Source organism: Nicotiana tomentosiformis, unplaced genomic scaffold (assembly GCF_000390325.3).
Source record: "Nicotiana tomentosiformis unplaced genomic scaffold, ASM39032v3 Un00115, whole genome shotgun sequence".
NCBI classification, from domain to species: Eukaryota; Viridiplantae; Streptophyta; class Magnoliopsida; order Solanales; family Solanaceae; genus Nicotiana; species Nicotiana tomentosiformis.
Window position 1 is genome coordinate 29,968 of NW_027174674.1, and position 24,893 is coordinate 54,860.

A 24,893-nucleotide genomic window follows, 5' to 3' on the forward strand; every position below is an offset into this window, starting at 1 on the left:
ATTTTCTGAGTAGCTAACAGTGAATTACTATCTACGAATCTAGAGTTGAACTCGAAAGTGGGAATTCTAGATTGTATATAGAATTAAATAGAGCAAGTTCTTGAACCCGGACATCGGGGAACAGATTCGCAATTAGGATAGAAATATACCTAATTGTCTTGCTCGGTTGAAATACAGAAAGTGTAAATGCATTCTTGTTAATCTTAATTCCATAGACATATAGGCATTAAGCTAGCTTGAATAGGCGAGTAAGAACTCGACAGATTTTTATGAGTAATATCAACCCTGTCAATCAACAACCCAGATAAATCAATTAGTTATTTTAAGCTAAGAATGCAACATGATTATTAGATAACCCATGACCCTGAAATATTATCTCCTATTGATTGTTATTCGAAATCATTTAAGTGTTGTGGTTGATCTTTAGTATTTCATTACTTGATAGTTTTTAGGTAGTAAATTAGAAAATTATCTATTTTGTGAGAAATCACTTGAATCGATAAGTTATTTGAGTTTGAGTTAGTCAAAAGTTAATCATAAGTCTTCGTGGGAACGATACTCTACTCATTACTATATTACTTGACGACCACGTATACTTGCGTGAGTGTGTTTGGTCGCAACAAAGCCCTTCGTTTGACACAACCTCGGGTGGCACCCCCTGGCTCTTGTTGGTGGAATTTCTCTTTTTGTTAAGTCCACTCCTACCAGCAGCACCTTGGATGACATTGGCTTAGGTGTTGGCAACATTAATTTCTCCGTCGTTCGCCATTCTCTTTGTTGCAACATTTGCTCTGATATCACGTTGTCACGTCCTTAGTCGTTAACTAAGTATACGTACGGCACTTGACAATTTGCTTACGATCTTGCACAACTTGCTCACGTTTTTGCTATGCCAAGTTAGCCTTACTACACCCAAGATCGCTAAGAGAATGCTAGAAAGAATACAAGAGAATTATTAAAGGAAGTTTTGTATTAGAAAGAACTTGAATTGTTTGCTTGGTGAAATACAAATGAATGGCCCCCTTTATATACTAGTCTCCTAGGGGCTAGTGTGTAAATATTAATTGTTACACAAGTCCTTAATATTTACAAGATAAGGGTTTTCTCTAGAAGTCTCTACAAGCCTAGAAGATTCCAAGGACTTTCCTAGCAAATACATAGGGATCTAGGGTCTTTCAAAGGAAATGTCCATACTTCTCTACAATCTTCTCACAAATGCTATCATTCTTCCTATGTAAGCTTCCACATGGCATTAATATATGCCAAATGGTGGCATGATGACATGGAGGGTCATCACATTAAGGTGTGCTGCTTTGGATTCTTTGAGATAGATTGACGTCAATTTCTGTAATCTAACAGAACTAAACATCGAAAATAATTTTTTTGCCTTCTTAAAGGTAAGGGTAAGGTCCGTGTACACTGATACACATATTCCAATGCCAGCTCAGACACCAGTTCAGATGCCATGGGGGCTAACAACTAAGGTTTGTTCACGTGTTTGTTGCTGTTATTTTAAATTTTAGTTGTTTTAGTTAGTCTTATTTTGCATTTCATAGATAAATAGGAGGATTGTAAGTGAGCAGCACCCTTTTTGAATGATAAAACTCGTCTGATTTATTCTCGCTCAAATTATCCTCTTTTCTTCCTCTGCTTCCTACTTTCCTAGTTACTGGTTCATTGGTTCCTCATAACAGAATTTGGTATCATACACACTACTTTTTTTAAACCTTTTACTTGTGGAATTACCCTGATTATTTTTTTAAATTTTTTTTGGTAACTGAACTAAACAGTTCGCAGCACTTCATTCTGGTTCCTTACGTAGTTTCTGTAAACTTTTGTCCGGAGACGTGAATAATTAAGGTTGAATGTTTACTATTTCACTTTTTGATGATCTCATATTAGAAAATGTGTAGTGATAGATTTCCATAGGCAAAATACTAGAGGGGTAAGTTAAAAATAAACTTAACAAGCACCAGAGATTCCAAAATCCAAATAACTTTTAGACTCCAATTCCATGTCAAAATTAAAATTAAATTTGATCAAAGATTAAACTTATCCTTTGGTTCTTTATTTTTTTAACGATAAAGTAGTTCCATTTTTTATACCTTATCTCAAAGCCTTACCAAGTATAAATGCTTAAATTTTTGGTGCTGATGTTTTACTGATGGCTCTAAATAAATTAAAAAAAAAAAAAAGGTATTGGGTTATTGGGGAAAAATCAAAAAGAAAAAGGAGGGTGAAAGGGCAGTAAAAAACCGGAACTGGATAGGAAGATATTTACTCTTTAAGATGTGCTAAACCGGACGGCACCGCTCCAAAGCTTCTCGTATGTCTTTTCAGATAATCTGTGGGAATAGGCAAACCCCTCTCCAATGGCGTCTCTCCACTCATTTCCCGGAACGGCTAACTACATCTTCTCCCCTAACACTCTCCTAAAATTCCGTCTTCCGCCTTCTACACTCCATTACCAACCCCTCTGCGCTGCGCCACACGAACCCAGCACCACCGCTTCCCCACCACAGCACTCTGGCCGTAACACCAGCCACTACACTCCACAGTCAAGACCTCGCCGGAATAACAAGCAAGATTACAGAAAAACCATTAGTATCATTCAAAAAGAAGCTAAACCCTTAACACTGAGCCCCATCTCAGCAGATGATGTTAACTTGATGACTCTGTGCAATGAAGGTAAGTTTGAAGAAGTAATCGAGCACATTACGCAAGGCGTTGGCGCTGACTTTCGTGTTTTTGAGGCATTGTTGAGCTACTGTACTAAGCTTGCGTTTTTGGACATTGGGGAGAAGGTGCACGAGCTCTTATTACGCTCGCCGTGGAGTAACAATATTGAATTGAATGGTACGTTGGTGGAAATGTACGTTAAGAACGGGAGCATGAGGAACGCGAAAAAAGTGTTTGATAAAATGCGTGAAAGGAAGTTGGAGTTATGGCACTTGATGATTAGTGGGTATGCAGAAAGTGGAGATGGGGAAAGTGGTTTGCTTTTGTTTGAGCAGATGAGAAAACTTAGGGTGTCGGAGCTCAATGGGGACACTTTTTCTGTGGTTCTTTCGGCTTGTGCTAGTAAGGGGGCTGTCAAACAAGGTTTTATGTATTTTAAGCTGATGAAGAATGAGTATGGCATTGTTCCCGGAATTGAGCACTATTTAGGGATTATTGATGTTTTGGGCAAATCTGGGCATTTGAATGAAGCTCTAGAGTTTGTTGAAGACATGCCTATTGAGCCTACAAAAGAAGTATGGCAGTCCATAATAAATTTTGCACGAATTCATGGGGATATCGAACTTGAAGATCGAGCTGAGGAGCTGCTCATTAGGTTCGATTCTTCTAGAAATATGGTTGATAAGCCCCCTGCACCATTTCAGAAGAGGCATTCTCAGTTTAATATGCTTGAGGGTAAGAATAGAGTTAACGAGTTCAAGAGCACAATTCAACACAGGGCAGATGTATATCAGAAATTGAAAGGCTTGAGCGGGCAAATGAGGGATGCAGGTTATGTACCAGACACAAGGTATGTGCTTCATGATATTGATGAGGCGGCTAAGGAGCAAGCGCTGATGTATCATAGTGAGAGATTGGCTATTGCATATGGTTTAATTAGTACTCCGGCAAGAACAACTCTTAGGATCATCAAAAACCTACGGATATGTGGTGACTGTCACAATGCAATTAAGATCATGTCAAAGATTGTTGGGAGAGAGTTGATTGTCAGAGATAACAAGCGGTTTCATCATTTCAGAGACGGTAAATGCTCCTGCAATGACTATTGGTGAAGTCTATTAGTCTAGATTGAAGCTATTACTGCATTTTTACTCTAGAATTTACATGTAAATTTACTTGGTGCAATGCATCTTTGCAATCATGTTTATAGGATGATATCACATTGTACATTAGTTATATGAATATTTTGCAATAGAAAACAATTAAAATTTCCCTGAATTTTCCAGTTCTTGTTATTGGCTACATCTAGAACCATCTTATCAGTTTCTACTATTAACAAGGTCTAATAGACCTCCTTGATGAACAATGGCACATGCAACAAAAGTTGAATATTGAACAATGGCATCTATTAATATTTTATGGACTCAGATTTGCTACAGAAAGGATTTGAGGATTATCGAAGTTTGATATTCGCACATAGCCGGTTCAGCACATAGAGCTATGCTACTGTTGACTAGTTCAGGTCATATATGCTACTGTTGACTAGTTCAGGTCATATATGCTACTGTTGACTAGTTCAGGTCATACTGATGTAGAACTAAAGGAACTGCAAATCACTCCATGATGACACTGCACAAATGGAATGGTGCAGTCCAAGAAAAGAGTTACCAGGTGTATAACATGATGGGACGAGAGCTTTCATTTACAAGAAATCAAACTTCATCCACACATTTGCAATGTAATTGTGTTTATATACAGAAAGGATCCTACCTAGTTATAGATGCAATGAGCAGCAGTCTCATCTAATTGCTTGATGAGTCAACTACTTATTCAAAGAAAATGTATGCTTGTGTTTTTCTTAAAAGAATGGATGTACAAACTTAGAAGTCCAATTCTGAGCCTGAGAAAATTTTGTTAAGAGTGCAGGGATGATGGTTTACTATTTCTGCGGCTGGTAACAACTTCTACAACAGCTTCATCTCTTGATGGTACTCTCAGGTATGATTTCATCAAATCATAAACAGTAAATCCAATTGCCACGGATGGTACAACCTTAATTTCAGAAAGCACATTGATCAGAGCCAGTAATAGATATTAAAATATAGGAAACGAACAAATTACCCACTTTTGGTTCTAGCAACTGGCATTTTGCCTGGAAAAATAGGCTGAGACCCTTATACTTTCTGTTGAACCTTAACCAATCATAAGTTTCATATGTTTTCACTTCTATACCTTAAAATGTCCAGCATACCCTCCATTCTTACATGTAGAAATTCTGTACTTTAAGGAGTAGATATCGCATTACCTTCACATAATTGAGGCTCAACCCAGAAAATAGTTGCTTCCATCCATGTCTTTGTACAATCATAACAAGAGTATCAAGTGTTCCTTTCATTTCATGGCTGCTGCTAGGTGCGGAGAGTCGTTGTACCTGAAATATTGTCTTCTCTTTGTCATTCCAACAGCAAGTTGATGACAAAAAACACTTGTTTGCCTTTGCAGTCTCAGTATAATACCTGCATCTGCCGTCTCACGACATCTAGGGGATAAGTGAAAGTCTGACCTAGTAGTCCTGCAACAGATCCACATGCTAGTTTTACTGCGATAGACTTCCTGCGCTCCTGAGGGACATGGCTTTTCATTTTCTCATAGAAGTAAAATTTTAGCCCCGCATATGGGAAGATTCCATAGAGTGATGGTGCTGCAAACACAACATGGTTATTAGACTGACAAAACTTGACAAAAAAGGCCTAATCAGAAGTATTGTAAGGCAACGACTTCATACCAACACCACGGTACAGCCCTCTTATTCCAGCTTCCTTATATGTCTTTGAGAAGCAGTCCTGTATCCCTTTGTAAAACTGTTCACCTGTAGCAAGCCCTTGTACATTCAACTTCTGGGATCCAACAACCTAGACGATCATAAGCAAAAAATTGCTCATGGAACAGTAGTACGAATTCAACTCATATCCCTAGGACGAACATAATCCAGCTCAGGAAAAGCTCAATTTGATCAAGTTGCGGATCTCTGGTCAATTGATTTCAGATGAAAGGAAACGAAAGAACATGTCCCCGTATTCTCTTACCTGGTAAGCCAATTTAGTTCGAACTAAATCAAGTGGATAGGTAAAAAGTACAGCAGTCCCACCAGCAAACGATCCTGCTACAAGATCTAGAACTGGACCTCTCCCAACTCCAGGAATACTCTGTATAATCCAGCGGCGGTACTCCTCATAGGCCATGAAATGCAAAGCAGCATAAGGCACAATGCGAACAACACTAGCTCCATTTCCCCTGGAGAAGAGCTCCACCAGCAAAACATGTGAAGCTTAAGATGAAATATATATCTCTCAATTGAGAAAGCAGTAATTGTGGATTCTTCACCTGAAAAAACCGAGAGCTCCTTCTGTCTTAGCAATCTTTGTAAAGGATCCGGACAGCCCCAAACTCCGAAATTCAGCTTGTCTGGTCTACGAAGAAGAAAATTTAAGGATAAGACTTTGATCTTCCGGGATTCATTATATTTTCCACTTTGTAACTGAGTAGCAAGATAAGATTCCTCAAATAGATGTCCACCGTCACTTGAGTAATGTTCAACAAATTCCCGTGAAAGAGAAATTTTGAGCTCTTCCAAGAGCATAACAAAGATCAATTTTTTCTAGTAACACACTTTAGCACTTGTGTCAATAGCACTCAGTGTAATTAGTTCTCTTAAGTTTGTTAATCATTCTCCATGGTCAGTACATCAACCCAAGATTAGCATCATTATCTTGACAAGCCCAATTCAGTAATGCTCCATTAAGCCATTAACGAGAAAGGCCATTTTTTTTTTTTTTTTAAAACAAACTACTGGAGAAAATTAAGCAGAAAAAGAGAAGAATAAAGAAAGAAGTGAGCACCTGAAACAAGATCTTGATAAGCTCAAGAGGGGCAACAGCAGTCTTAGCAAATCCACCAGCCACACCCCCAGCTATTAATTCTTTTGCAAAGAGGGGCATCCCCTCTAAAACCCCATCCATTAACACAACCCTCTCCTCCTTTTCAGTTTCATCCCTCTGCTTTGCCATTCGAAGAAACTGACTGAAATGGGAGAGAGGACACAAATAATGTGTCTCTCCCCCTCTCTATCAGCACTCTAATTTACAGATCGAAAACGTAAATGGATTCTTTCTAGCTTTCGTAGTAGCTACGAAAACTAGCGGCGACAGTTTCTGGGTCGTTTGGAAAACTAACCAATGACGGAATCTTTGGGGAATTTAGGACGGGTGATGAGAGTTGGGGTCTGTTTATAATATGTACATTGATGTTTCCAGTTATATTAATTTTTGGCCAAACATGGTTGACTATACTTGAATTCAAGGAGCAACCACCCGTGCATTTTTATATTATTGAATTGATGAGAATATACGTCGCGTCGAGGGGGAAAAAAGATGATGTTCGGTTTTGGATTAAATATATATGTATAACTAATTGGAACTTGGTCCAACTTTAGTTTAGTAGTAAGATTTTTTAATATCTAGAAAAAAGAAAAGAAGCATCAAAATTATTGTAGCTCAAGACATGAATAAGTTGCCTGCTGATTTAACTTTAATACCACACAAGTGGATGATTTGTGTGACGTTCAATTTTTCGCGTGCACAGATTATAGAAGATCTGGTTCTTCTATGTGTTCCTTATACTACTGTTGCGGAATAATGAATACAGAAATTAAAGAACACAAGGATTTTTACGTGAAAAATACCTGGCTCAAAAGGTGAAAAAATCACGATCTACTTCACAGTAGGATTTTTCCAAAACTCTTCACTAAATCACTAAGCCAAAAAACTGCATTTACAAAATACTTTTGTAAACCTAGGATTAACTCTAATCACGTTGTGGCACACAGCCTCTAACTGTTGCGACAACTTCAAGTTAACTCTAACTTGAATACTCTAAGTACCTATTACAATTGCCTCTAGATAAAGCTGAAAGGTACAATATGAAAACACCTACTACAATTGAACTAGAATAAGAGACAGACACTTGGAACTGGTTCTTATATCTGGTTCATGTAGCTTCAGGTTCGCACACTTGAATCACACACGAACTGCTTGCAAAATGCCTTGTTATTTTGCTCTCAATTCACGTTTAACTTCTGCTTTTGTGCGTTGCCTGTAGAGTAAGAACATCCTGCAATATATAGAGTTAGTAGATGAAGAAATAACTAGAGTTCTAATGCTACTCTTCCTTGGTGGAAGAGTTCTAGTTAATCTCAACTCCTAACTCCTTCCTTATCTTGGATAATGTTCTCGTTGAGTAAGGAGTTCTTCTCCTTATCAATTATGCAATCTTTTCGATCAGGAGATATCTATTATTATGCCTATCTCCTACATGTGCGTCTCATGTGCTTTGAATCTGCCCGTGTCTATGCCTATCAGTGATGGACCTGGTTCATCCCTGAGTTCCTTTGTCAATCTTCAAAACTATCCTTTACTTGGGCCAACAAATTCCCCTTTTTTTATGATGACAAACTCTGTGCTTCCATAAGCTTAGGGCATGTTTCAACTTAGCCCAACATCAACACAATGTTAGAACAATTTTCACTTATCATCAAGGACCAGGTTCATTAGGTTATAAATATCACTGTTCAGAATACACAGCACATTTTTCCCCCTTTTGGCATCATCGAAAAGTTGCATAAAAAATGTGTGAAACCCAGATTTTAAAATTTACTCATGGCCACTGGGCTACTTCAAATGCATTCATGGATTAATTATCAATAATCAGGCTAAGAATTTAAACTATCAGAGAAATATAAACATACAGTTAGAGCAAAAACCAGCAGATTTCATTGATAGTTGATATGATTCTTCCACAAAACACAAAAAGAAATAAAAATACTGAAAGCATGAGCAAAACAAGAGATATCTCGAATCCGGGTCACTGAAATTTCGAGACTGGACTAGGAAGTTAAGGCTTGGAAGAACTGGAGGCTTGATTTTTAGCTTGGAGAAGGTGCAACATGTTTTGAAGAATTCCATCATTCTTCTCCTTTTCCTTTGCAAGTTCTGTTCGGAAAGCATCTCTCTCAGATTCTACCTCAGCCAATCGTGTCTTTAGCCTTGTTATCTCAGCATCATTTGCCCCACTCTCATGCACCAAAGCTCTGACCTTGCTATTTATTGGTATCCTTTTAGATGAACCAGGTTCATTGGGATTGACATGGACTTCATAATCACATATGAGCAGGGTGTTAACCCCAAAATAGTCTTTGCTTGTAGCCATCTCCCACTTCTTCAGTGGCACCTTAAAATGAGCAAAAACAACAGTGAGAATGAAGCCATAGGGAATTGCATGGGCTTTGGAGCCATTGATAACCCTATCAAGAAGTTGAATAATAAATTCAGGCCAATTGATCTGCCTCCCACTATCCAGACATTCCATCAAAACCAAGTCCATGAAGTTGGCAATATGCCTCATTTCCTGCCTAGGCAGAACACACTTGTTGATGAATTCAAACAATACCTTGTGGGGGGATTCATTTCACTTTTGTAGACAGCCTTGGGCTCACTTTCTTCTTCATTATCACAGAATTTCCTGGTGATGGTTAGGGCAGTAGGAAGGGTGTCTAGGCTTGGCCATTTCTGCCTTGTGTAATCACTATACCCTTCAGAAGGTACACGTAGCATGTCACCCAGCTCCTTTGCATTAAAAGAAATATGTACCCCTTTCACCAGGCTGGTGATTCTTCCATCCTTTACCTCAGCATTGGCCATGAATTCAATAATTTCATTCCTTGCTAGTCTTCCATCTATCTGAAGGACCATGTCCTTCCACCTTTGCACCTCTAATTTTTCCAGCAGCATGACCATCTCTTCTTCCTCCAAATCCTTCAGGAGCCTACCCTTCAAGATAGTTTGTTTTCCAAACTTGGCCAGCTTGTACTTGTCACTGTTTGACTCATCCTTCTCTTCTTCACTACATTCTTTTTCTTCAGAAATTTTAACTTGTTTGTTTTTCACTGCAGACCTGGTTCTTTTGGCCAAGGTAGATGGTTCAGCAGACTTGGGTACAGATGTAGACTTCTTAGAAGAAGTCTTGGCTTTCTTGGGCTTAGGGGTCTGAACCTCTACCTCAATAGTCACTTGTTCACCTTGATGGACCAGGTCCATCTCATCCACATAAACAGCCTCAACAAGCTCTACCACTTTTTTTCCCCTTTGTCCATCATTTTCTTCATGCTTTCATCTAAAGCTTTCTGCAACTCCTCCTCACTCTGCTTTAGTTGACTTCTGGTAGCTCTTCCTCGTGAGGGAGGACTCTCCACAGTATCGGAAGGGGCAGCCTTCCTTTTCTTGTTAGCCCTAGTAGTGCCAGAGGTCTTAGCCTTGGAAGTTCTCTTATTCTTGGGATTGTAACTGTCTCCTACTTTCTTCAATAGTTCTGTGAGGGTTTCTTCAATTGATGAACCAGGTTCATCTACATTTTGCCCAAGTTAAACCAGCCCTTCAGCGGCTTCTCCAAACACACTTCCCCATATTTTCTTGATACTTTCCTCCACTTTATCTACTCCACAAATAGTCATTCTACCTGTATCAGGAGTGGGTGAAAAATCAACCACTCTTTTACCCATTCCCATTTCTTCACTACAAGCACCCTCACTCTCTTTCTCTTTTTCCTTTTTATTTTTACCACCTCTCCTTCTGGACTTAGAAGTTTCTACATCCACCACAGATCCAACCAAAATAAACCTATTCTCTAAATTTTCAGCCAACTCAGAAATGACCTCCGTAGTAGTATTTGGGCTAGATATTACCCGTTCAGTATCAGAAGACCCAGTTTCTTCCCCCGTAGTCGCAGACTTGAAGGAGTCGTCAGAGTTCTGGGGTTCTTGGTCTTGGCTAGCTTTCAGTTGTGCGTTTAATTTCTTGGATAACTCAATGCCAACCACGGTCTTACGAGCAAGCATTTTTACTCTTCTTTTCTTAGGCTGAGGAGCGGTTGAAGATGAGGAGCATGGTGGGGGTGTACCAGGGTTATCAGGAGGGTTAGTCATTTGGTGCTTGATTCTAGAAGAAATAAGAGAGATAGATTGAAAATTGAAAGAAAATGGAAAGTTTTTCAGTGGTTTGAGAATTATGAAGAGAGGGCGGAGAAGATGATGATCAACTTAAAGAAATGGGGTACTTAATGGGTAATGGCAGGCTCATCAGAACCAAGGGGGTAATTAGAAGTCTAATCAAACTGAAATGTCAGTTTTGAATAAACGGTGGAGTCTTCCCTAGAATCTAGGTGTTTTAATTTGGTTAGGATTCTCTTGAACGGAACTGGTTCAATTTAATTGGATAAGTTTAAGAGACATTTGGACTAAAGTAGAACTCTTCTCATGATTCAAATATTATTATTTCAAATTGTGTAAAGTGTAGAAAACATACTGTGTATTCTTGATGAACCAGGTTCTTCAGTGAGAATACTTTTGTGTAAGTCTAAATTTGCCAAAATAGAGAAAATATCATTAGAGATTAATGATTCATTTTAATACATGGCACAAGAGTATACTATTGAAAGTATGAGACTAAACAAAAATTAATCTAATTATGTCCACAATTTTCAGATTTTCTAACCAAAAATATATTTTTTTTCAATTTTTTTTGTACTCTGAACTGGTCCTTTTAGGTGATCTTAATCATCCCTAATTCTAACATGTTCCTTTCAAAGTGATCTTTACTTAGGGCTTTTGTGAAGACGTCAGCTATTTGCTTGTCAGTAGCACAAAATTCCATAGTGATCAACCCTTTTCATAGTTATCCCTCAAAAAGTGATGTCTAACATCTATGTGCTTAGTTATCTTGTGATGAACCGGGTTCTTAGTCATACTAATTGCACTAGTGTTATCAAAAAAAATGGGGATACAACCAACATCAATTTCAAAGTCCATTAATTGTTGTTTGATCTATAACAATTGAGCACAACATGAGGCAACAGCAGCATACTCAGCTTCAGCAGTAGATAATGCCACTGAATTTTACAAGCCTTTTCTTTTGCAGTAAAATTTTTATTCTTTTGACTAGCCTTTTATTTTGCAGTGCATTCACTTTTATAGTGACCAGTCTTACCACAGTGTGTGCAAATTTTGTTCTCAGAAAGTGTGAGATACTTGCTTTTGGGATCCCATTTAGGTGGCAGATTCCCAAAGCCAATTCCTCTTATATTTCTACTATGATGTTCATGTAGCCATGACAGTGCATCAGAGGACCTGTTCCATTTACAAGTTCTGTCTAGTTCATGCTTGACCTTGCCTAGATTCTCTGTCAGAATTCTTACTTACTTATCCTTCGTATACAACTCATCTTTTAGTTTATCTACATTTTCTTCTAGAGTGAGTTGTGTGCAATCAACTGTCTTCTTACTTGTTCCTAATTTTATTTTTAGGTTTTCAGATCTAAGTTCTAGGACATTTGATTCAAGTGCATGAACCTGGTTCTTTAGAGCAGTATTTTTACTTACAGTTTCACTAAATCTAAGTTCCAGATTTTTACACTTTACTTTTAAAATCACACATTCCTTAGATAGATGTTCCTTTTCATTGTATATATCCTCAGATTCATCAATGAAATCTAGAAGTAACTCAGATAGCCTTTCTTTAGACAAAAACTTAATCTTGTCTTTTAGATGGATTATACTTACTTCAGATTCCTCATCGGATTCTCCAATTGCCATAAGTGCTTGTTCATCTCCATCTTTATCATCTGAGTTCTCATCTGAGCTTTCTCCCCAAGCTGCAACTATAGCCTTTGTTGATCCTTTGTTCTTCTTGGGATGAACATGTTCCTTCTTTCTGTTTCTTCTTTCAGCTTTTTCCTTCTTCCATTCAATTTTCCATTGAGGGCAGTTTTTGATGTGGTGATCAATTTTCCCATACTTGTAGCAGCCCTCATTGGTCTGTTTTTCAGTAACCCTTGGTTTGATGTAGCTTTCATTTCTTGAAGAACTCTTTCCTCTCATTAGGTACTTCTTGAAATCCTTTGTGATCATAGCCATTTCATTTTTCTCTAGATCAGAACCTTCAGTGATTCTGAGTGCCAGGCTCCTTTCCTTCTTGGGTACATCCATCTTCATGGTTTGCCTTCTAAGTTCATAAGCAGTGAGATTTTCAATTAGCTCATCCAACCTAAGAGTGGCAATGTTCTTTGATTCCTGAATGACAGTGATTTTGCTCTCCCAAGTAACTGGCAGAACCCTTGTCAAAATCTTCTCAACTTTGTCTTCTTCAGAAATAATCCTTTCAAGAGACTTAAGTTCATTTGTCAGTGTGGTGAACCTTGTATACATCTCTTGGGTGGTTTCCCCTTCCTTCATGGTGAAATTATCATATTGAGAATATAGTAGTTTTCCTCTGGACCTCTTCACTTGAGGTGTTCCTTCATGGGCCACTTGCAAAGTGTCCCAGATTTCCTTAGCAGTGGTACAACTTTGGATTCTACTGTACTCATCTGGACCGAGTCCACAAACAAGCCATTTCTTGGCTTTAGCATTCTTCTCCCATTTTCTCAAGTCGTCAGCAGTGCAGCCAGCTCTTGTTTTTGGCACCTCTTCTCATTCGACATTTATCTTCATGGTAGCCAGTGGACCATCTGTGACAATGTCCCATAGCTCATAGTGCTCTCCTATGATGTGATCTCTCATCCTGTTTTTCCACCAAGAGTAATACTGGCCGTTGAAGAGTGGTGGCCTAGCAGTGGATTGCCATTCCCAGTTTTCAGGTGGTGCACTCATCTTGATCTTCTCCTAAGGTGTTAGCCTTTTCAAGGATAACCTGCTCTGATACCAATTGATGTTTTAACTTCAATACCACACAAGAGGGGATGATTTGTGTGACGTCCAATTTTTCGCGTGCACAGATTATAGAAGGACCTGGTTCTTCTATGTGTTCCTTATACTACTGTTGCGGAATAATAAATACATAAATTAAAGAACACAAGGATTTTTATGTGAAAAATACCTGGCTCAAAAGGTGAAAAAACCACGATCTACTTCACAGTAGGATTTTCCCAAAACTCTTCACTAAATCACTGAGCCAAAAAACTGCATTTACAAAATACTTTTGTAAACCTAGGGTTAACTCTAATCACGTTGTGGCACACAACCTCTAACTGTTGCGACAACTTCAAGTTAACTCTAACTTGAATACTCTGAGTACCTATTACAATTGTCTCTAGATAAAGCTGAAAGGTACAATATGAAAACACCTACTACAATTGAACTAGAATAAAAGACAGACACTTGGAACTGGTTCTTATATCTGGTTCATGTAGCTTCAGGTTCGCACACTTGAATCATACACGAACTGCTTGCAAAATGCCTTGCTGTTTTGCTCTCAATTCACGTTTAACTTCTGCTTTTGTGCGTTGCCTGTAGAGTAAGAACATCCTGCAATATATAGAGTTAGTAGATGAAGAAATAACTAGAGTTCTAATGCTACTCTTCCTTGGTGGAAGAGTTCTAGTTAATCTCAACTCCTAACTCCTTCCTTATCTTGGATAATGTTCTTGTTGAGTAAGGAGTCCTTCTCCTTATCAATTATGCAATCTTTTCGATTAGGAGATATCTATTATTATGCCTATCTCCTACATGTGTGTCTCACATGCTTTGAATCTGCCCGTGTCTATGCCTATCAGTGATGGACCTTGTTCATCCCTGAGTTCCTTTGTCAATCTTCAAAACTATCCTTTACCTCAACCTCACTCAAGAAAACACATAGAGTGAGATGTAGGGCTCAGTTTGTCTTGTGCAGGAGATGGAATTTTAACAAAGCACGTGCTTAATATGAAGCAAAGAAGAATCAGGTGCCTCTCCCTGACATCATTCCAGTCAAGTATAGTTGATAATCCCATTTTATCCCAAGTAAAGGATAGCTTCGAATATGCCCGTGTCTATGCCTATGAGTGATGGACCTGGTTCATCCCTGAGTTCCTTTGTCAATCTTCAAAACTATCCTTTACTTGGGGCAACATTGCCGATCGCGAATTTTAACGTGACAACACTAATTTGATGCAAGAGTGTTATTATAAATTTAAAGGTGAAACTTGTAGTTTGTAGTAGATAATATTCTCATTGTTTCCCTGAGCAAAAAATGTCGTTTGTCTTCGTACATCGTCCAATAACAAAGGTTACATTAGTTAGAATGTTGAGCAAATAGTGTCTCTTACACAATAGGCGTGAGTTCAAATCTCATTGTTATTATTTCTCCATTCTTTTTTCGTGATCCTTAATGTAATAATAATTTTTTTTTTAAAGAAAGATACTTTTTTAAAAGAAAAAGGATTAGAGCCGGACCCTCGGATAGTCATAGAGCATTCTGGTCTATTTTGGTTTTAATGAATTTTAATTTAAGTTTGCGTTTCTGGAATTTGACTAGATTATTTCCGGAAAAATGTCTAACCAAGTTTCGATTAAATGGATCATGGTTTTAAGTCAAATTCAATGGTTTTTATCTTTTGTGCATTCCTCTCACTCCTTTTTCTTCTCCGACACTTTAACATTCCATTTTCTACCAAACTAAAGCTGTTACAGCGTTTGGTTGGAAAAATAGACTTGAATATTTTTAAATCGAGAGTCGAACTAAAGGTAGGTCAAACATATAGTATGAGTTTTTAATGTTTGACGGCGGGCAGCCAAGTGTTCACATTAATAGGAAAGCGGCTAGAATGGGCTGCAGCTGCTCAACGCTGACCACGAGAAGCAAATAATGCATCTTCCTTGGTACCGAAAACTATGTATATGATGTTGATAATTTAATAAAATTCGGTAAACCGTTATATGCTAGTCAGTAGCAGATGAAGTAAATGAAAGGTAGCTAAATGGTTATCTTCCAGTCTGAAGCGCCAACACCAACTTGAGCCTTTAAGCACAGTGCTTATAGACGAAAACCACCTATTTTATTATAGGTTTTGTTACATTGTGTGCGAAAAGCAGTCGCCTAACCGATCTAAAGCTGGAATATTTGCTACGATTAAGCACAGTATGGCATTTAACCGATAGAGACAAATCTATGAACATGATCGGTAAGTCCTTAGTGCACAATCAGACCGGCTGGCCTCAATAATAGAATTCATTTGGAAATTGGTGCAGGAGAGAGATATACCTTGACAGTTTCAATTGACTGCTTATCAAGAATTTCTATGTTCTATTCCTTGCAGACTTTTTCAACAAGCTTGAGTAGGATGCTTGCTAGTTCTTCCCCATTGCTCCATTCATGACAATCTGCTTTCAAAAGACTTGGATTACTTAGCAAGCGATCCCACAACGGAAAGCCCTTCCTTGGCATAACATGGTCTCCTCTATCAAGCTTCAAGGTTGGGCAGTAATCACCTCTCCCGTCTCCAAGATATATGAATCTTGATTTCCCTTTCTCAGACATGGAAGCTTGGATTTGCTCAATAACAAGACCCTACACAACAGTAATACTGACATTTTAAATAACTGCTACTTGTAGCCAATGCATTACTGGGTCAAAATGGTAAGAGTTACATCAAAACATCGTGGGAAGCCACACAAGTAACGATCAAGATGTGTCATTAGAGAGCAGGGAAACAAAAGACAGAACCAAAAACGCCTGAAAGCTTTGTAGTCATGAACTTGCATTCAAACCTATAAGGTATTATTAAGCAGCCACTTTCACAATTAATTTCACCTTCAAGACAGCTAGTCAAAGTGCACATCATGTCTGCAGCATCAAGGCTGATACAAATTTAATCACTCATAGAGATACAGCCAAGCAGAAAACAATTATGCATTGTATAATCTTTATCAGAATTTGAAGCATAAGTGTTCTTCAATAGCAAGACACATGAAGACCTAAGGTTAAAATGTCTCTGTTCACAGGATCACATGCTAATCGCCGGACACAAAACTATTGATTACACATACACGAATAAACAAATTTGAAGTGAAAACACCATGTACCAATGACAAGAACCAAATAGCAAATCGTGATCACAACATCTACAAGTGCTTAACTGCTATGAAGGTAAAACTCAAAAAAGCAAAAAGTGAAACAAATGCATTCTGCTTGGCACTTGCAAGGTTTTGATGATTGATCTAGATGACTAGATGCTGTTAAAATACATCCAGTATGAATTTACAGGAACCACAACATTACAAACTGAGAATTTGGATCACTAATTGCCTTAAGTTGCGCAGCATGACAGAATTAATGTCAGGATACCTTGCACAAGTTGGGAGGGCATAGATTACAACCATGAAATGAGGCCAAATCATGGTAAGGAAAGATCCTCAGTCTACCTTCTCCATCTACTGTAGTTGGGTTTGTAATGATCTCCGAGAAACATCTGTATAATCCGTGATGTTTCAATATAGTCTCGATGTAAAACTGATTGGCATCGCTAAGTACTTTTAAGTCACATCTGAAATAACCACAACCGCAAATTAGCAAAAGCAACAAGTTTATCGAAGTTTCGATACAATAATCAAAAACGATAATTTAGAAATACATACCCAAGAGCATGAGCTGACTCTATTGCTGAAATTGTCTGAGGATGCAACGGCACATGCTTCAAACATTCAGCTATCTGTTCAACTGTTTTACCTTGAGAATGTAGCTCCTCCATCATCCTATCCTACAAACCAGTCACACTACACAGTTTAAAATACTAATACTTATAATAGAAAATAGTAGTTCCAACCTAGCCAAATGAAAATCTCATTAATCTACCTTAACTATTTACAGCTTGCTTAACCCAAATAGAAAAACAAAATCCTGCTTTCTTCCACATATAGCCTGTTTGGCCAAGCTTAAAAAAAAATGCTTCTTTTTCAAAGTTTAGGTTGATTGTATCGTATCATTTGGTCAGCATATTTTCAAAATACAAGAGAAAAAAATAAAATTAACCATGAAAAGGGGAGCAAAACATAAACAAAGGAAGGAGAAATGACCGATCAAAATAAAATGCAAAGTAATATTGAGATTAAGAGTGAGGGAAAAGCAGTGACCATGAGAGCATTCCAAGGTAAAGTTGGACGGAGCTGGTTGAACAAATGGGTCAGACCCATATTCTCTACGACCCATCTATCGCTATCATCATCAATTAGTGTCCGATCAAAATCGAATATGATCACCATCTTTGCCTCCGCCATGTTCAGTGATTTCCCGGCGATCAAACAAGCGGTTGTAAGCTGCCGGGAACCACTGAATTGTTCTGAAACAGCAACAACTCGGACTCTATGCATCGAGCCGATAGGATGGCCCATAAACAGTTTGGAGTTTTTTACACACTTTTTTTTAACTATTATTTTAAAAAATAACATCATTTATTGTTTATTCCATAAAGAACACTTTTTTTTATTATTAATATATTAAAAAATTAAATCCAACATTCATCTTCTTCGCTCCGTTTTTTAAAATGCGATGCATATGTGAATGCCACATAAATTCAAGATGTATTGATTTATACGTCTTTTATACTTTGTATATCAAGTATCACTTTAATTCAAAATATATTTTTATGTATATAATTTTTGTATATTTATTTGTGAAGTGTCATCTTATTTTAAGATGTATTTTTAATGTATATTTCAAATATATTTTATATGTAAAGTACCATTTTAATTCAGGATGTATTTTTTATATATATATTTTTTGTATATTTATATGCCATCTTAATTAAATTTAAGCTATATTATTTTTATGTATATTTCACATGTCTAAGTGTCATCTTAATTGAAGATGTATTTTTTATGCATATTTTATATTTGTTAATTCAATATATATTTTTTATATACATTTTGTATATATTAACGTATATTATTATCGAAGTATGATCTTTATGTTAATAAAGGAAGAAAGAAGGAAGAGAAAAACTTAAGAAAGATAATTAAAAAGAAAACGAATAGAACAAATTTAGAAAATATATTGGTTTCGGCAGAAAATAAAATTAAGAAGATGAAGAAAAAGAAGGAAAGCTAATAGATAAAGAGAAAAAAAAGTATAATTTTTGTACAAAGAATTATTGACTTTTCATTCAAATTGCTTATGTTTAGAGATTAATAATTAATATTTCTATTTTAATGGAACTGTATGCTACAAATATAAATATTTTTCTGCCATAACTGTAATATTGGATTTTATGCTACGAATTTGTTATATTTTTTTTAAATTGTGAAAATGATGTAAAGTTCCCTTAAGTATGTGATAATCCCAGATCTGCCAATTGGATTCCGTGCCGACCCGGAAGTTCTCAAAACAAAATTCCTAGACATCTAGTTGGCTTAAAAAGAGTGGATAGCCATGCACATTTGTTATTCTAGGAACTTCTTTATTTAACACAAATATGTTCCAACTTTCTTTTTAGTTCTGATTATCTAAGTTCAGACAATTCATATCTTTTTCTTTGTTGGTAAATTGAAATTGTTCTTCTTAAGTTCTTTTTAATAACGACATTAGTAAGTTATCTCCTATTGGACTCTTTATTATTCTATTTTTTAATATCTCTTTTGTTGCTTATTAGATTCCTTTTGTTTAGGATTGTTATTCACATAGATTTCTTTGTATCCTAGATTCTCTTTAATTTGTTATATTATTCACAACTTTTATGTACTACACTTGGCTATATAAAGTCAACCTTATAATTTATACAATATAAGTTCTTATTCTGCCTTTATCACTCTTTATGGTATCAAGAGCTCTATTGCTCCAACGAGCTTGATCCTAAAAATTTTCTAACCCATCCACTGCGCACACAAATGGCTCTAAGTTCTCCAATTGTTGTCAATGCCGATAACACCTCCGGGTCAAAGACTGTTGTCCAGTTCAATCCCGTTGCTCAACTTCCCGTCAAACTTACTGGTAGCCATAACTTTTCACTATGGAAGGCTCAGGTGTCCATGCTTATGCGTGGGCACAAACTCTTTGGTCACCTTGATGGATCGAAATCAACCCCCTCTTACACTATCTCTGCAAATAACCAAGAAGTACCCAATCCTGATTTTCTTGCTAGGTTTCAACAAGATCAGCTCATACAAAATGTTGTCTTGGTATCTGTAGACTCAACAATTGCTAATATAGTTGCTTTTGCTGCAAATGCTAAAATGCCTTGGGATGCACTGCATATTGCTTATGCAAACAAGTCCCAAACGTGTATCTTTAGTCTTCGAAACCGTCTAGCCCGTCTTTCCAAGGACTCTCGCTATATTGTAGATTATCTTCATCAAGTTCGCTCACTATGTGATGAACTTGCCTCCGCTGGATCCCCCGTTTCCAATGAAGAATTGGTTGTCAAGATTCTTACTGGACTTGGATCTGAATTTTGAGACCTTTCTGCTACAATCCGAGCTCGAGATTCAACAATCTCATACGAAGAACTATAAGAAAAGCTCCTTGATCATGAGCTTTTTATTCATCATGAGGAAGCCAAAAGGACTCCTTCTGCTCCAATAACTGCTAATATTGCTCAGGGTACAGCTTCAACTCCTACACATCAGGGATCCAACAACAATCGGCGATCAAATGCGCCCAATAACAACAATCTCAATCAATAAAGTCGCAATCAATCATGGCGCAATAATCAGTAGCCCGGGCGCAACAATCAGAAACAACAGCCTCCCAACAACAATATTTACTTCCAACTTTGTGATGGTAGAGGATATGCTACTCGTGTATGTCAGACAAGGTATCATAATCATTTTCAAGCTCGCGCTAATTACGATGTACGCTTCCAAAATCAACCAGCTCCATGGATCGTTGACAGTAGTGCAACATATCATGTTGCCTCGGACACTCAAAGTCTAGCAATTATGCAAGACTACCACGGTTCGGAAGATATAGTCATGGGCAATGGTAATACCATTCCAATCTCTCATACTGGTAATGTGAACATTAATGCATCAAATCACAAATTCCATCTCCAAAATGTTCTCTGCTCTCCAGCCATTAAAAATAATCTACTCTCTGTCTCTAAGTTTTGTCAAGACAATAACACCTCTATTGAATTCTTTTCTCGTTTTTATTTTGTGAAGGATCTGACTACGGGGGCGCCGTTGGTTCGCGGATGGACTAGAAATGGATTGTATGAGTGGCCACCGAGCGATGTTGAAGGTTCTCCCAAATATAATGTTATTGTCCCATACCACATGTGGCATTGACGACTAGTCCACCCTAATCATCGTGCTCTAGATAAATTTCTACTTGATTTTTCCATTCCAGTTTCTAATTCAAAAATTGGTACTATCTGTAATTCATGTTATTCCAATAAAAGCCACAGGATGCCTTTCTCAAAAACTTCTTTGCACAGTGATAAGAAATTATATTTAATTTATAGTGATTTGTGGGGACCGTCTACGGTATTATCGATTGACAAAAAATGATACTACATTTTATTTGTTGATCAATTTTCAAAATATATGTGGTTGTTCATGCTCAAAGATAAAACAAAATTTTTAAAAATCTTCCAAACCTTACATCCCCTGCTTGAAAGATATTTTCACATAAAAATATTATCTTTGTACCCTGATGGTGGTGGTGAATTTCAAAAATTAGATTCCTATTTAAAAACACATGGAATTGAACACTTAGTGTCGTCCCCATACACACCCCCAACGGGTAGCCTTAGTTGAACGCCGACATCGGTATGTCATTGAGACAGCCCGCACTTTGTTACACCAAGCATCCTTACCTTCAACTTTTTGGAGTTATGCATGTCATCAAGTAGTTTATTTGATCAATAGGATGACTACACCAAATTTACAAAATAAATCACATTTTGAAATCCTATTCTAGAAAGTGCCTAATTATAATTCCATCAAAGTTTTTGGATGCTTATGCTACCCATGGCTTAAACCTTATTTCAGTAATAAACTAGAACCTCGATCTACACCGTGTGTTTATTTAGGATTTTCTAATAATTTTATAGCCATCAGTGTTTTGATCCAGTTAATTCTAAAATTTATGTATCTAGGGATGTAGTTTTTCTAGAAGAAAATTTTCCTTTTCAAAATATTTTTTCAGATTTTAGAAGTAAGAATAATGTAGCTTGGGATAATATTTCTATTGAACAACCAACCAAAGAGGATAATAATTCAACTTTAAATTCCTCTTATCAACTTCCACCACCGATGACTACATTGTCCACGCCTCAATGCCCACAAGCTATCTCACCTGCTTCTTATGGTGTCTCTCATCAATCAGGTAATATTCCTTCTCCTTATACTTCGACTCCTACTTCTCCAACTTCCAAACAAGCTCCGCAACAAAAGAGAACTATTTCTCTTCCTTCAATCTTGGCACCTCAAGTTTTGCCCTCACGACCACTTATCACATATCAAATATGAGAAAGACCATCCACTCCTAGCCAAAATCCAGGTCCCACTCTACATCTGTTTCGCCAGCCGCAAATAGCTTCTTCCCCACCTCGACCAGAATCATCGCCGCCTATTTAGTCTGACCCATTAACCCAACCCCAATCAAACCAGCCAGCCACCAAAGTGCACTCAATGATCACTCGATCACAAACTAATAGTCTTAAACCTCGTCAATTTCTCACAACCACTACAACATCTCAAAAAATTCCCACAACCCATAACCAAGCCAAGTTAATTCCCACTGGAATTCAGCAATGCAAGCCGAATTTGATGCTCTTGTTCGCAACCAGACTTGGGATTTGGTTCCATGTGACTCTTCCAAAAACATAGTGGAATGTAAGTGGCTATTCTGTATTAAGTATAAACCTGACAGTTCTGTTGATAGGTATAAGGCTCGTTTGATTACTGATCTCGTCCAAGTCACATCTCTATTCGAGGTTGTGAAATGGTCGATTGCAATAATAATACCCAACAAGGAGTCGGGATCGAATCCACAGGGAGCTGAGAGGGATTAGTGGTATATATTTGGATAAAGCACGTGAAGTATCTTGGTTGCACTTTCACAAATATGGTTTTATTTTTACTTCTAAAATTACGTTAATGATTAGAATTCTAAAGATATAAAACTAGAGAATATTATTTTTGGATGGTTTTCAAATATATAAAATCCTAGGGGTATGACCTTCACCTAGGTGTTTGCCCAACGTGTTGTAAACTTTAAAGCTTATTTTGTTGGTAGGGGTGTATTATAGCAATCAACAATCAAATACTCACTCAATACCTCTCAGTAAGAGAATGATTTTGCCCAATTTGGCTTTCTCAAGTCCAAATGGGTATTGAACAAAATAGTTGATAAAATGCTCAAGTCGGGTTTTACTATCTCTAGGTTCAACCCTTTAATTGGGACTATCAATCTCTTGATTTTATCCTAAATTCTTGTTAGCCAAGTTTTTTTCCTAGACTAAGTCTCTCTCAAGTAGAGACCAAGTCAAATAGGCATAAACTAATATTTGCAACCATTAATTATACAATTAAAGGCAAGAACAAGGCTAAATAATAAATACTCAATCATAAACAAGCCATAAATTAAACATCCATTAGGTTCACACACTAGGGTTGGGTCACAACCCTAGCCAAAACTCTAGCTACTCATAATGGGTATAGAGGAAAATAGAGAAGAAAAGATGATAAAACTCATATTGCAAGATTAAAAGATAAAAATCCAATGTTAAATCACCAAAGTAAGTTAAAGTTGCCTAAAGGGGTAAAAACAAATGGCTACAGGACTTTCAATATCCAAAACTTGACCTAATTTCGTAAAAGTAGTCTATTTATACAAAGTTAAAATTTTCGGACAAAATAGCCCTTTCGGAGGTTCTGCGGCCGCACAATTATATGTGCGATCTGCACTTCTCTTCAGATCTTGATAGTAGTTGACTCTGCGGCCGCACAATTCTGGATTGCGGCCGCATCTCTCATGTTCTGTAGTTCGCACAATTCTAGGTGTGGCCGCACTGGCATTTCCTGAGTGCGGTCGCATAGCTATTTCTGCGGCCGCACAATTATTGTGCGGTCCATATTTCTTCTTGATCTTGAAATGAAACTCTCTGAACTTTGGCTCTAACGTAGCTTTTGCGGCCGCACAATAATTGTGCGATCCGCACTTTGCACTGGGGCTTTGTTGATTTTCCTTCACATTCTGCGGCCGCAGATAGAAATCTACGGTCCGCACTTGAGCTTTTGTGACTAATTTTTGTCCTTGTTCAGATCACTCCTCCTTGAGTTGGATTTCATCGTAGTAGCTCATTTTCTAATACTCCTGCAGGTAATCATATTTCATCAGTTTTCGGGAATACAATTAGACACTTTTGGACTAAAACAAAAGCTAAAAGGCGCTAATAAGTAGTCAAAATTTTCACTTGTCAACTCCCCCAAACTTAAGCTTTTTCTTATCCTCAAGCAAATAAGGTAATTTCCACCTCCACAAGATAAAAGTTATTCCAGCTAATCTAAGGTGAATCAAACACACATCAATTGGGACCAAAAATTACCCACAACACTTATGAATTATCAACAAAGCAATGATTTGAAGTTTTAAGCACAAATAGTTCTAATGTGACACTAGAGCATCAAGAGCTGACTTTACTTATCAAGGAAGTTCGCTCTTTCATATAGGTCGTTGTGGATTCCAAACTCCTCCTACTCCACTCTCTGTTAGCATATCTCACTTAAGAATGTAGCACTCACTTCAAGAATTTGTGAAAAGTTCGCTCACATCTCTCAAAAGAATATCACAAGTACGGCTCTAAGTACCATATGCTTGCCCCTTGTGTAAATCACCACTAATGTAAGTTCACTCGGCTTGAAATCACGTAGGGCTTTTTCGAAATGTAATGAAGGCTTTTGGACTAAGGTAGGAAATGTTGGAATAGAACGAGTTTATCTTTCCTTAAGCACTCCATTTTTCTTTTTGGCCCATGCTTTGCCGACTCTTTGAGTCATTTTCTTTTTCCTTAGGGGAACTAGAATGACTTAACATCACTCTTTCTTGGTCAAGATATTCGTTTTCTCCTTCTTTGTTTTCTCCATGCTTTGTATTTTTGCTTTTCTTTGAATCCCTTCAACTCTTCAACTTATTCACTTTCTTTTTGTATTTTTTTTGTTCTTTCTTTCTTTTTATTTGCCTTTCCTTTTCTTCATTTCTTTTCTCTTTTTGTACCTTGATACCACTTTTAAATTTTTTGTCTCTCCCCCAAACTTATGTTTTAGCCAATTGTTTCTCAAGAGTGTTAAGGAAAGTTCGGGTGCCAAGAGAGGATCACTACAAAACGGGTAAAGGATTGTAATATGGTTATCAAATG

The 24,893-nt window shown here is 37.3% G+C and overlaps 3 protein-coding genes across 4 annotated transcripts; 1 reads left to right on the forward strand and 2 right to left on the reverse strand.

Annotated features, from left to right (window-relative positions):
* Positions 1-2,320: 2,320 nt before the first annotated feature.
* LOC104107605 (pentatricopeptide repeat-containing protein At2g15690, mitochondrial-like) lies at positions 2,321-3,957 on the forward strand. Its single transcript, XM_009616457.4, has one exon. It carries the CDS (start codon positions 2,373-2,375, stop codon positions 3,789-3,791), a length of 1,419 nt encoding a protein of 472 aa, XP_009614752.1. The 5' UTR covers positions 2,321-2,372; the 3' UTR covers positions 3,792-3,957.
* A 394-nt stretch (positions 3,958-4,351) lies between these two features.
* On the reverse strand, positions 4,352-6,962 carry LOC104107604 (mitochondrial carrier protein CoAc2-like). Of its 2 annotated transcripts, none has more exons than XM_009616456.4 (7): positions 6,579-6,962; positions 6,064-6,149; positions 5,766-5,973; positions 5,465-5,591; positions 5,196-5,380; positions 4,985-5,110; positions 4,352-4,731 (listed from the first exon to the last, which is right to left on the reverse strand). In XM_009616456.4, exons 1-7 carry the CDS (start codon positions 6,744-6,746, stop codon positions 4,594-4,596), a joined length of 1,038 nt encoding a protein of 345 aa, XP_009614751.1. In that variant the 5' UTR covers positions 6,747-6,962; the 3' UTR covers positions 4,352-4,593. The 2 variants fall into 2 exon arrangements, with proteins under 2 accessions (XP_009614751.1, XP_009614750.1); XM_009616455.4 differs by having other exon boundaries at positions 4,985-5,122; positions 6,579-6,948.
* Positions 6,963-15,574: 8,612 nt separating this feature from the next.
* Positions 15,575-17,956, reverse strand: LOC104107603 (thiamine phosphate phosphatase-like protein). The gene is made up of 4 exons (XM_009616454.4): positions 17,671-17,956; positions 17,176-17,297; positions 16,886-17,084; positions 15,575-16,108 (listed from the first exon to the last, which is right to left on the reverse strand). The coding sequence occupies exons 1-4, from the start codon at positions 17,926-17,928 to the stop codon at positions 15,845-15,847; spliced, it is 843 nt and encodes a 280-aa protein (XP_009614749.3). The 5' UTR covers positions 17,929-17,956; the 3' UTR covers positions 15,575-15,844.
* Positions 17,957-24,893: the final 6,937 nt, after the last annotated feature.

What these genes read in the sequence shown, in the direction of transcription:
- LOC104107605 (XM_009616457.4), top strand. Translation starts at nt 2,373, where the DNA reads ATGGCGTCTCTCCACTCATTTCCCGGAACGGCTAACTACATCTTCTCC.
- LOC104107604 (XM_009616455.4), bottom strand. Translation starts at nt 6,746, where the DNA reads ATGGCAAAGCAGAGGGATGAAACTGAAAAGGAGGAGAGGGTTGTGTTA. An exon ending in TTATCAAGATCTTGTTTCAG is followed by an intron (nt 6,150 to 6,578) that starts GTGCTCACTTCT and finishes TCTTCTTCGTAG; the next exon opens with ACCAGACAAGCTGAATTTCG. An exon ending in TCGTGAGACGGCAGATGCAG is followed by an intron (nt 5,123 to 5,195) that starts GTATTATACTGA and finishes GACAAAGAGAAG; the next exon opens with ACAATATTTCAGGTACAACG.
- LOC104107603 (XM_009616454.4), bottom strand. Translation starts at nt 17,928, where the DNA reads ATGGGCCATCCTATCGGCTCGATGCATAGAGTCCGAGTTGTTGCTGTT. An exon ending in TACCTTGGAATGCTCTCATG is followed by an intron (nt 17,298 to 17,670) that starts GTCACTGCTTTT and finishes ACTGGTTTGTAG; the next exon opens with GATAGGATGATGGAGGAGCT. An exon ending in GAGTCAGCTCATGCTCTTGG is followed by an intron (nt 17,085 to 17,175) that starts GTATGTATTTCT and finishes TGGTTATTTCAG; the next exon opens with ATGTGACTTAAAAGTACTTA.